Below are 12805 nucleotides of genomic sequence, written 5' to 3' on the forward strand. Positions count from 1 at the left end.
TCTGTCAAAAGAACGGATTGATTTGTTTTTACAGATGTAATCAGGTTTGCGATGTTTAAGCCACGTTTAAGTCATGATTGCTGTGCTTGGTGTCAGGTTTTGGAGACTCAGATGAAGGCTGACTTGGCTAACAAGGATCTCCTGGAGTCAAAGCAGAGCGTATATGAGGAGGAAGCTCTGGAGAAGGGCAAACTGATCAGTGAACAGTCGGCAGTAAGACCACACACTTACACCCGTCCAAACTGATCAGTGAACAGTCAGCAGTAAGACCACACACTTACACCCATTCAAACTGATCAGAGAACAGTCAGCAGTAAGACCACATCTGACACTCTTCCAAGCTGATCAGTGAACAGTCAGCAGTAAGACCACACACTTATACCCATTCAAACTGATCAGTAAACAGTCAGCAGTAAGACCACATCTGACACTCTTCCAAGCTGATCAGAGAACAGTCTGCAGTAAGACCACATCTGACACTCTTCCAAGCTGATCAGAGAACAGTATGCAGTAAGACCACATCTGACACTCTTCCAAGCTGAACAGTGAACAGTCGGCAGTAAGACCACACACTTACACCCGTCCAAACTGATCAGTGAACAGTCAGCAGTAAGACCACACTTACACCCATTCAAACTGATCAGAGAACAGTCAGCAGTAAGACCACATCTGACACTCTTCCAAGCTGATCAGTGAATAGTCAGCAGTAAGACCACACACTTACACCCATTCAAACTGATCAGTAAACAGTCAGCAGTAAGACCACATCTGACACTCTTCCAAGCTGATCAGAGAACAGTCTGCAGTAAGACCACATCTGACACTCTTCCAAGCTGATCAGAGAACAGTATGCAGTAAGACCACATCTGACACTCTTCCAAGCTGATCAGAGAACAGTCTGCAGTAAGACCACACACTTACACCCGTCCAAACGGTAACCCTTACAGACGTCAATAGAACTCTGCCACTGTATTACATTCATTGCATTACTTTGTCATTATTTTTAGCTCCTTATTTTTCAAGCCTGCTTGTGTACCTGCAGACTGGTGCTTGATAGCAGGAAGCCAGCCAAACGAGGCTAACCAGCAGTTATGTGAGATGTGTGACATGTTAATGGGTAATCTTGGTCTTCCTCTTCCAGACAATCAATGCTATGGAGTCAAAGATGACAAGCTTGGAGCAGAGAATTGCTGAGCTCTCTGAGGCCAACAAGCTGGCAGCCAACAGCAGTATCTACACGCAGAAGAACATGTGAGCTCGTAGGAAGCCGAGTGCTGCTTCACTTTCGTTACTTCCTGTCCTCTGCACTGAAGTCAGTACTTCAGTGCTTAGTCACAATTTGATTTTCATTCAGCCTGGCACACAGAGCAGTTGACCATATTCCCATGTGCCGAGTGTGAGTTGGTGAAGTTTGTGAAGCCTTTGAAACAGTCTGCCTGAAGAGCTCCTAAAATAGGATCTGATCTTCATCTAAAGTCATGATTATAAATAATGTAAGCCCTATAATACAAACTACACACACCAACACACACACTCTCTCTCTCTCACACACACACACACACACACATACATTTGGTCTCTCTTGCTCTCTCTCTTTTTCACACACACACAGACACACACACACACACACACACATACACACTCTTTCTCTCTCTCGCTCTCTCTCTCACACACACACACACTTTGTCTCTCTCTCTCTCTCTCACACACACACACACACACACACACACACACACACACACACACACACACTTTAATCACCTCTTAGAGCATGTAGAGAGCAGTGTGCTAACAACATCAAGGTCATGAGTTTGGCTCCCAGGGAACACACCCTGTCATACTGATAAATATGCACGTTGCTCTGGATAATCGTTGCCAAATGCTGTTAACGTGCTGCTTTTAAACCACTTTTATTGAACAAAAAAACCTTACAAAACAAATGGATGAAATTAATGATGGAAAAAGTGAGTTAATCTCTAGGGTCATAACCTCTTTAAAAAAAGACCAACTGCAGTCAGATGTTCTAGTCAGTTCAGGTGGGATTGTGACCTTTGCCACGTGAATAAAATCATTCAATCATCACACAGTCGTCCAAGTGCATTATGGTCAGGCAAGGTGAGGCAGACGGTTCACAAATGGGAGAAGTTCAGTGGTGTTACGTTCCCTCGAGGAGCGGGCGTAACACCAGGGTCAGTGCAGGGGCGCGGAGCAGACCCGCCGGGGGAAGTGAGAGGAGGAAGTATGGAGCGTTGCGTCAGCTTGTGCCCGAGGTTTTCCAAAGGCAAAAACCTCCCGCTGGGCTCTAAAGCTCACCCGTGCCTTCAGCGCTGGTCCTACAGCAGCGTTCTGTGGTCAGGAGAGAGAAGCGTCTTTTGTCGAGTGTAAAATTTGGGAGAAAACAAACAAACAAACCACCACACACCAGCACCAAAATGTCGTGAAACTTGCGCAGGAACCATGGCTGAGATCATGACCACTAAAGGCATGACTACTAGTAAAGTTTTAAAAGCAGCTGTCTAATAAAGACTGTGAAATATGTCATTTGTTAAATATCTTATCATTATTGTACTATTGTAACTTAGAAGGGCCTGTCAAATTTCAGGCTCCATTCCTGTAGAAATCCAGACAATTCTGAATGATTTGTACCCGGTTTCACACACCTGTGAGCACATATTTAGCTTACGTACTGAAAACGATCTGTCAAGCTGAAAAATGTGGACTCTCACCAGCCTAGTAGGACTCTGACCTACGCGAAAGTGCCGTTTCATCCACAACCATCGCTGCTCACATGTCAGCATAATCACACAGGCCGATTTATTCGGACACATAAGGAATGCTGATTTCAGCTCCAGAGGCTCATGCACTCACTGCTGTCCTCCAGGAAAGCCCAGGAGGAAATGATATCGGAACTGAGGCAGCAGAAGTTCTACCTGGAGTCTCAGGCAGGCAAGCTGGAGGCGCAGAACGCCAAGTTGGAGGAGCACCTGGAGAAGATGAGCCAGCAGGAACAGACCAACAAGAGCCGAATCCTGGAACTGGAGGCCAGGCTCAGGGAGGTGAGCGCAGACCGGCACACTCAGACGGGGAGCGAACGCGATTGGGGCTGCTGAGTTTGAGCTGGGAACGAAAGAGCCAGATAATGACACGTGTAGTTAAGTGCGCCGGACGAGGGCTCGCTCTAGGTGTCCCCGGCCACGGTAGCTGTTGTCGCTTTCTGCCCTGCTGACTTCTCAGGAGCATTAACGAGACCGAACAGGATGCCAGCTGTTGAGATCAGACCTCTTACATGGTCCCTTTGAACCAAGTGCTCATTCAGCCTAACAAAGCACTGAGCTGGCTCATGGGTGTCCATCTCTCTCCCTCCTCCCCTCCCCCTCCAGATCGGCCTGGAGCATGAGGAGCAGAAGCTGGAACTCAAAAGGCAGGTGTCGGAGCTGACACTCTCGCTGCAGGAGCGCGAGGCGCAGATCAGCAGCATGCAAGCGGCTCGCCACGCCCTCGAGAGCCAGCTGCAGCAGGCCAAGACCGAGCTGGAGGAGACCACGGCCGAGGCCGAGGAGGAGATCACCGTCCTCCGGGTGAGGAGTGCTGGGGGCAGGGAGACATTAGACAGCAAGGAAAATCCATCCACCGCGTTTAACGCCCTTTTAGCAAATCACACTCTAGACGAGACCCTCCTCCTGACTGTGACACTTTCGCTCTCGTTTCTGAAGGCCCATCGAGATGAAATCCAGCGAAAGTTCGATGCCCTGAGAGACAGCTGTGCGGTACGTTACCGAGTTTCATATTTAACTGCCTGACTGTAACCTGCGTGCCGAGCTAGATGATTGACACGTTCCAACAAATGTGACGTTGCTGGACTGAGACGGCATATCGCATGCATCAACGCAGATGGCCTGATTCCCACCACGTGGTTAATATGCCTGCATCATTCTGGTTATGAAAAACCTCCCACTTGGCCTAGTTCTCTAACAGATGTCCTTTTAATCACAGTTTGTAATTAACCCTCCTCATCACCGCCGCCACCAATATTCCAGCGTTATTTTCGTTTAGGTGAACTTCACTCCTTACATTAGGTATGCACGCGGCCCCTTGTTTCATGGAAGTTCGTGGAGAAACACTGGACACGGTTTGATTAACCGCTGCGCACAGCTAATGCACGGCCATCTATCGCTTCTTACGCACTTACCCTACTTATACTGTCCTCCCACGCGCAGGCTGTTTGACTGCCTTCGCAGCTCCAGATCAGCCGCGCACCACATTCCCTGACAGCACCTCCCTGCGCGCCTTTCAGCCGCGGCCCGCTCTGCATCGCGCACGCGTGCTTCCCGTTCACCCGTTCTGATTGGAGTTTGCGAAGAGGCGTGTAACGACTCGGATGGGAACGCGCTGTTGTGTCGCTTTTATTGTCGTTGGTCGTGTTGAGTTATTTTAGCCCTTCGCAGGGGGACTGTTTCTGTGCCGCGTAGCCTCGGGTGGGCTGATGTGGCCCCGCAGTCGTGCGTTACTGGAGTCCAGGGACAGCAAACTGGGGAGAGGCAACCCTGTTCAATATCCCAGTCTGCTGCGACCGGATCCCAGCGCTACTGTGTTAACTCCGCTGTGGTCTGTATCCATTATTTATGGTTATTTACCCACGAGTGGGTTTACAGCTGGGGTGCGAGGTTGCACTTTTTCTGCGTTTCAGCACGAAGCTGGTTAAAGTTGCCGTGTCCCGTCGTATAAAGTCCCGCGGAACACGCGCTTGCCTGTCGCTGAGAAACCTGACACTCTTCTGCCAACCTTCAAAAATCCCACTAAACGGTACAGTTGAAAGCAGTAAACTCAAAAGCACATTCGCACATGCCTTTATATGTTCTCCTAAAAAGAAAAAAAACAAACAAACAAACAGACGCAAACCTTGTTTTACTGACCGCAAACCAAATTGTATTGATTTTTGCATTTCTACAAATTCATTCCATGGGTTCCATACACTCCACAAGCATAAGGGTGATAATATTTGTATTCGAAATGCGGCACGCATACACATAAAGTATTGTTTTTGAAAAAGAATATTCATGGGGTTTTGGACGAGCACCTGAATTGTGTTTACGTCCAGCGAGGGCTGTAAGGTCTCTTTTATTAGTGTGAAACCTCCCTCACACACAGCTTTGCTGCTGTCAAGTCGAGGTCATGCCGTAGGACTGTAAACGTGGGATGAAACAGTTTTCATAAGGACTGGGTGTGAAACAGCTGACCTCTCCTTTAAATGAAAGCATGTTTAAAAGCACCATTTCTGCACTGCACTTCAGATATGTCTAAACAAATGCAGGAATCAAACTGCATGCGTTTGAGCGTCTGAGCGGCTTGACCGTGCTTCCTTGCACCCATCAATAACGTGACAGGGGAGCAGTCTTGGTCTTAGTCTTCGCAGTGGCAGAATGCGAAACAGTGGTCAGTGGGCGGCGAAAGTAGGTCAGCGCGTGTGTTCCTGCACCTTTAACGGTAATGATAGCACCGAACCGGGGTCTCCTACGCTCCGGCCCCTCTCCAGTAACGATAGCACCGAACCGGGGTCTCCTATGCTCCGGCCCATTCCGGCTCAACTGCTCTCCGCTGGCTTGACCAGCACCACGGTCTCATGCACATCTCCGCTCTTACTGCGATTACCCAACTGGCGAAAGGGTTAAAAAAAAAGACTCTTTTCAGCAGTGTGGAGTGGAAAACGAGAGAATGAACGCCCGTCGAACATTAGGAATGGAGCATCCATTATCGTTCCATTAGCGCCGTCCCTGCTGGTCTGAAGGCGACTTCACAAAAGTGATTTCCAGCATATTCTTTAACACTCTTTTTTCTCTGCCCACGCTGTTGCTAACTCGGTTTGTTTATCCTTTGTTTATTTAAAGGATTACAGTTGATAAGACGATGCCTTTTTTTCATAAGGCTGGTGTGATTTGAGGCACGTCCAGATATCTGCTCTCCTCAAAGGCACAGTGAGCGGGACGTACCCGAAGCCTATCAGGCCCGCCGCCCTACAGGCTGTACGGCCTGAGCCAGAGCCTTTAGCTTCTCAGCTTCTCAATCATCAGTAACTAAGTTCTGGTAGAACATGGCCTCCGAGAGGCCGTATTGAAGCTCCGAGTGTGGCGTGCGTGTTCAGGTGATCACGGACCTGGAGGAACAGCTGACCCAGCTGACGCAGGAGAACGGCGAGCTGAACCGGCAGAACTTCTACCTGTCCAAGCAGCTGGACGAGGCCACGGACGAGAACGAGGAGAGACTGCAGCTGAGCCAGGAGGTGGACCGCCTCCGCAGAGAAGTGGCTGATAGGGAGATGCACCTCAACAACCAGAAACAGGTAAACACACAGATACGCACATACACACACAGAGGAGCTGAAAAATTGCTGATGCTATCAGAAAAGATAACAATGACTTTCCTTTCAGAAAACAAATCCCACAGAACCTCCAGGAGTGTGGTTGAGCTGTGCAGTCAAAACAGGCGCAAATACACTGAATGAATGAACGAACCAGACTACTTCTGTCCTTAATCCCAACACAAAGGAGGCTTAGCAAGTAATGTTAGAACCCTGTTTTGTTTCAGAACAGTGGAGGAGAGCAGAGGTTGTGTGCGTGTGTGTGCCTGCGAGAAGTTGAGCTGCCACATGTGGGAGGCAGTGTGTGTGGGTGTGTGCAGTCTCCGTGCTGGTGCTTGTGTAACACAGGCGAATGGCAATCACAGACACTTGTGGGAAGGAGAGATGCGTCATCCACACCCCCCGGGCCCCTCAGCCTGGCCGCGTTGGACTTCACGCGGGCAGCTCAGCGCGCGTACACCTATGGGCTCGCGCGCCGCTCTGTCCTCGCGCTCTCGGTCCGTCTCTCACTCGCTACACCCGTTTCGTGAGCAGCATGGTTGAGACAGCTTAGGTCATCATTTAGAGAAGCAGGGCTGCCCAGTTCAACTCCGCACTTTAGGAGGAAACGTCAGGAAGGCTTGCCTGCTGTTCCTCTGGCCCCGCCCTGGCTCCGCCCACCCGGCTCCAACAATGGACTCAGTATGCATTCTCCTCGCTTACCGGCTGCGCTCCGACGAGTCGCTTGTGTTTTGCTAAACTGCGTTCTGTTCCAGCGTTCTGGTTGGATGGCTTTGCCACTTTGCGCGTGCAGCCTAAGCTCTACATGCTCCCTCTCTCTCCCGCGCTTGGTGGTGGTGGTGTGTTAACGAACAAGTATCTCAACCAGTCTGTGTATGACGCACCTCCTCCCTCTCTGTCAGTCCACGTCCCCGTCTTGTCAGCCCCGTCCAGGATACCTTAAACAAATGACGTCCACTGGGATAAAGTTCATATTTAGAAAGGAGATGCAAATGTGATTGATGACTTCCCTAATAAAAGTACAGGGAGATGGTACTTTTCCTTTAAATCAATAATTCCCAATGAATAATGAATGACTGAATCCTGAATTGGTGTTTACATAATGCTGTCTTAGGACAGACTGCAGTGCCTCACATCACCTCATAATTAATTCATCTTGAATAATCAGCCGGACTCGAATCGGTAATGTGTAAGTGGGTGTATTTGTGTGTGTGTGTGTGTGTGTGTGTGTTTATGTACGTACGTATAGAACATCGAGACCCTGAAGACGACATGCACGATGCTGGAGGAGCAGGTGTTGGAGCTGGAGACGCTGAACGACGAGCTGCTGGAGAAGGAGCGTCAGTGGGAGGGCTGGAGGAGCGCCCTGGAGGAGGAGAAGGAGCAGGCGGAGCGCCGCACACGAGACCTGCAGAGACAGCTGGACAGCGAGAAGCAGAACAGGTTCCAGCCGAGCCAGGCCACTGATGCATGATACACACACTCACACACACACTCACTGAGAGACACACTCACACACACACACACACACACTCACACTCACACACACACTCACACACACACACACACTCACTGAGAGACACACTCACACACACACACATACACACACACACACACACACACACACACTCACACACACATTCACACATTCACACACTCACACACACACACTCACACACACACACACACACACTCACTGAGAGACACACATACACACACACACACACACTCTCACACACACACACACACACACACACACACACACACACACACCTTATCTCTCACTCTCCATCTCTCTGTCTGTCTCTGCCAGGTTGCGGGCTGACCAGCGCAGCTCCGAGTCTCGGCAGGCTGTGGAGCTGGCAGTGCAGGAGCACAAGGCCGAGATCCTTGTGCTGCAGCAAGCCCTGAAAGACCAGAAGCTGAAAGCAGAGGGCCTGTCTGATACGGTACCACACTGTCTCATCTCCAGACTGTCTCATCTCCAGACTGTCTCATCTCCACTCTGTCTCATCTCCACACTGTCTCTTATCTCCACACTGTCTCTCATCTCCACACTGTCTCATCTCCAGACTGTCTCATCTCCAGACTGTCTCATCTCCACACTCTCATCTCTGTACTGTGTCTCATCTCCACACTGTCTCATCTCCACATTGTCTCATCTCCAGACTGTCTCATCTCCACACTCTCATCTCTGTACTGTCTCATCTCCACACTGTCTCATCTCCACACTGTCTCATCTCCACACTGTCTCCTCTCCACATTGTCTCATCTCCAGACTGTCTCATCTCCAGACTGTGTCTCATCTCCACACTCTCATCTCTGTACTGTGTCTCATCTCCACACTGTCTCATCTCCACACTGTCTCATCTCTGTACTGTATCTCATCTCCGCACTGTATCTCATCTCCACAAGGTGTCTCATCTCCACTTTGTCTCATCTCCGCACTGTGTCTCATCTCCGCACTGTCTCATCTCCACATGGTGTCTCATCTCTACTGTATCTCATCTCCAGACTGTATCTCATCTCCACACTGTATTCGTCTCCGTACTGTATCCCGCCACCGCGTTTATCTCAGCATCTCCCAGTGCCACTGCTCAGAGCCCTAACATTCAGCATGCAGTTATTTATGGAATGCCTATGCAAAATAAAATCAATAACCAGCTAGCATAGTTATGACATTAACCCGACACAAAAAAACTGTCCATATGCCAAATATTTTCCTCACTTCTGATGCAATTTTTCTGGCCTGTTTTTTTCCTCACATTCTGAAGGACATCCTCTCACTTACGCCAACTCATTAAAGCGCTCCTGCGCTCGGCCACCTAAATAGAGCGTTTCTTCCTGTCATGTGACTAGTGTGACTCTAATCAGCTGAGAAACGATCCGAGCGACGAGCCAACAGTTTAGGAGCCTCCGAGGGCATAAAGGTTCTGACAGATGGAAAACTGAACCTCGGATAATTACGAGCCTCCCAAACCCGTGTTCCTAAACATTAGGACGCTGCCAGGTTCTTCCTCGCCCGACACCTCCTACGTTCTGCTGGATGCTTGGAGTCCAGCTGATATAAATGACAAACTCTCCGGAAACGCTGGTGAAGGAACTTGAACTGCACAAGTGTAGCTGTAAGATTCTGATAAATCGTTTTTAAGATTTTGGAAAATTCTGATGCTGAACCTTTAATAACAAAACAATTAAATCCTTTAAGTAAATAATTTTGATTGCTTATGCTTTGTATATTTAATACATAATGATATATTCACCAACCACTTTATTAGAAACACCTCATTTGTACCTACACTCTCTTTCCATCCATAATGTAGTAATATTACTATTTTTTCATCAGTCTTTCCACATAAATGGATATTTACCAATGCACAGGTTTAGTAGCCGAAGTCTAAAAGCCAGATTCAGGTAGGCAGTAGACACTTAGACACTTTGTCATCATTCCTCTCCTCCGTAACAGATGGGAAACAACAGGATTTGTGCTGGATCTGATGCCATAGTGCTGGTTTGTGCTGGATCTGTTCTACTACAGTCCCAGTATTTGTACTCCCAGAAAGATAAGTGGAATATCATGCCATCTCTGTGCCCCTGCTCAGATCCAGTGCATGGTGTTGTTGATTGTGCCAGTATGGAGATCATATCTATGTGAATATACAGCAAGCCGGTGCTTTACGGGAAAATATCACTTCAATATTTAGGGAGACATCGGATCAGCTACCGACAATTCTGTCATCTCCTGTGCCAGACGTATAGTGAGTGCCAAGAAGCTCGATCAGATTGGTGAGAATAGATCAGCCATGCTGGGAGTCATGTTTGCCTGAACGCTCTGCTCCGCTCTGCTCTGCCCACCGCCGCTTTTAGCTGAGCGACCTGGAGAAGAAGCACACCATGCTGGAGATGAACGCGCGCAGTCTGCAGCAGAAGCTGGAGACGGAGCGCGACCTGAGGCAGAGGCTGGTGGACGAGGTACCGTCCCGTCGGATCTGTGCGGAGTGTGAGGGCGTAGTGAGAGCACGCCCAGCAGGTGTGAGTGCTGAGAGGATGATGGGGTCCGGTACGGCTTCGTGGGGCAGCTGAGTGGCATGAGTCTGATGGGCCGCTTATAAGATGTGCGACCAAGCAGAAGACCCGGCGAATCGAGTTTTGACAGATATTTGGTTAGAGTCCGCTGCCACTACTTGTGATGATGTATTTGGGAATCGGGTCCTGATTCCTTTTCAATTTTGTCTCAGAACCATATATATTGCTCTAAACCTGCAAAGAAGCTGATGTATGCTGAAGTAGTGATCGCTGTGTGTGTGTGTGTGTGTGTGTGTGTGTGTGTGTGTGTGCGCTCGTGCAGCAAGCGAAGCTGCAGCAGCAGTTGGACATGCAGAAGAGCCACATCTTCAGGCTGACTCAGGGCCTGCAGGACGCGCTGGACCAGACGGACCTGCTGAAGACCGAGAGGACAGACCTGGAGTACCAGCTGGAGAACATACAGGTATATGCCCCCCCCGCGGTGACAGAGTCAAATGTAGCTTTGATAAAGAACATCTCATGTCTAGCGATCCCTCACTTTTATTATATTACTGTTTTTGACTCTGAAAAGCCAGCGTGGTCATTTTGATGGTACATTCTTATAGTTAGCCTCCCCTTTCCCACACTGAACTAGAACATCATATGTTTCCTAGGCAACAGTTAGCCTGAGCATCTCATTTACTTCTGAACATGTAAACGATACACATCATATGATAAAATGCATACATGATAAAATACATACATGATAAAATGCATAATTTTAAAAAATGAGTTAGAATTTATCACCACCACCAACAGAACTTCCTGGTGTTATATGTGATCTGTCTTAATGTATGAAATGTCTGTTACCACGATGGCCATTGGAGCAGGTTCTGGAATGCCAGAATTAAGTGCACTTACTGACGTACTGAAAGTGCACTTACTGACATACTCAAAGTGGTCTTACAGATGTACTGAAAGTGCACTTACTGATGTACTGAAAGTATTCAGACTGAGCTGACCTCGCAGGCGGCGTACTCTCATGAGAAGGTGAAGATGGAGGGCACCATCACCCAGCAGACCAAGCTGATAGACTTCCTGCAGGCCAAGGTAGACCACCCCTCTAAGAAGAAAAAGGTCAGAGTCTGCTGGACATCCACCTCCTTAAACCACCTGACTAACTGCTTGCTGAAAAAAAGCCTCTCACTGAAGCACCCACCCACCCCACTCCCCCACCCCACCCCACCCCAATTAGGTTCCCCTGTAACCCAGTAAGTAAGTATGGTCCAGCTTTGCACGTCAGAGGAGTACTGTCCCAATTGATTAGCAGTCCCGCGTTTGTCGTGCACCATGACAACTTGCATGTAGGCCTTGCCCACGCACCGGAGCTTTTGCGGACACACCAGGCCCAGATAGGGGCAGCTAGCGTGCCTGGGCGCCGAATGGCCCGGCCCCTCCGCCGGAGCGGGCTCGCGCTCGGGTGGCGTTCAGCCCCGGGCCGCGGCTCTAGGGAGCCCGGGCCGTTCACTGTGCCTCTGCCTCGGTGTGCAGGGCCTCTTCGGGGGCAGGCGGCGCGAGGACCTGCTGGCGGCGCTGGCGACCCAGGGCCAGGCGCCGGTGCCAACCGTGCCCGTGGTGACGCCCGTGCCCCTGCAGTACAGCGACATGAAGGCGGCACTGGACAAGGAGCGTGCCCGCTGCTCCGAACTGGAGGAGGCCCTGCAGAAGACACGCATGGAACTCCGAGAGGGTGAGCAGCCTGCTTCTCTCCTGACCAGGTAGTTCCACCTCGACTGCACAGCGGCCCTAATAAACCGCTGTGGCCCTTAACTCCTACGTCTCTTTCTATACGCCTCAGCCATGCAGTTTAATAAGGCGCTGGAACACGGCGGGACCCCCGCCACCCCCGGTCTGGCCCGCCAGCAGATCATGATGTCCACCAAGTCCAGCAAGTCTCCCGAGCACCAGGCCAACCCGCCCAGCCTGGTGCCCTCCAGCTCGGGCCGCAGGAAGGAGAACGCCAATCCCGAGGGTGAGCGTCCGGCGTCCCCACGCTAGCCAAGGATTTAGCCGCTCGGTCACACTAGCCTTTAGGGTTCTTTAGGGTGTTGCCACGTAAAAAAGAAAATTCCGAACAAAGTAAGAAAATGACACTAGAATCTGATATGTCGTATGATATTCAGCGAGGAATTTCTGTTTCTTTTGCAAAATGGGTCCCAGATTGGCCGTTCTTATCGGCAGAGTTTCTCGGTCATGTCTCGCCACGCTCATTGTGCTTTCTGTTGTCCTACAGAAAGGAGAGCCACTTCTGAAAGTAAGTTTCTCGCGCAGTAGGCCAAGGATTCCCGCCTTCCTCGCTTTCTCCCCAGAGATAAGCTCGCTGACCGGAAAAAAAAAGCCAAAAAAAGACAAGACTAAGTCCTAGCGGAAGAATTCGAAGGTCTC

The 12805-nt window shown here is 49.8% G+C and overlaps 1 protein-coding gene across 4 annotated transcripts in view; it reads left to right on the forward strand.

Annotated features, from left to right (window-relative positions):
- citb (citron rho-interacting serine/threonine kinase b) overlaps positions 1-12805 on the forward strand; it is a 35582-nt gene that overhangs the window by 15174 nt on the left and 7603 nt on the right. For 2 of the 4 annotated variants that reach the window (XM_035522097.2, XM_035522098.2), the window contains exons 11-24: positions 97-213; positions 1142-1251; positions 2882-3056; positions 3381-3578; positions 3714-3767; positions 6140-6337; positions 7605-7798; positions 8169-8304; positions 10223-10327; positions 10704-10844; positions 11390-11497; positions 11912-12110; positions 12219-12392; positions 12654-12674. In XM_035522097.2, coding sequence (XP_035377990.1) covers positions 97-213; positions 1142-1251; positions 2882-3056; positions 3381-3578; positions 3714-3767; positions 6140-6337; positions 7605-7798; positions 8169-8304; positions 10223-10327; positions 10704-10844; positions 11390-11497; positions 11912-12110; positions 12219-12392; positions 12654-12674 — 1930 coding nt within the window. The remainder of the gene's footprint in view (positions 1-96; positions 214-1141; positions 1252-2881; positions 3057-3380; positions 3579-3713; positions 3768-6139; positions 6338-7604; positions 7799-8168; positions 8305-10222; positions 10328-10703; positions 10845-11389; positions 11498-11911; positions 12111-12218; positions 12393-12653; positions 12675-12805) is intronic. The other 2 variants (XM_035522100.2, XM_035522101.2) reach the window with 2 other exon arrangements.

This window comes from Electrophorus electricus, chromosome 25, assembly GCF_041902795.1.
Source record: "Electrophorus electricus isolate QZ-2024a chromosome 25, ASM4190279v1, whole genome shotgun sequence".
NCBI classification, from domain to species: domain Eukaryota; kingdom Metazoa; phylum Chordata; class Actinopteri; order Gymnotiformes; family Gymnotidae; genus Electrophorus; species Electrophorus electricus.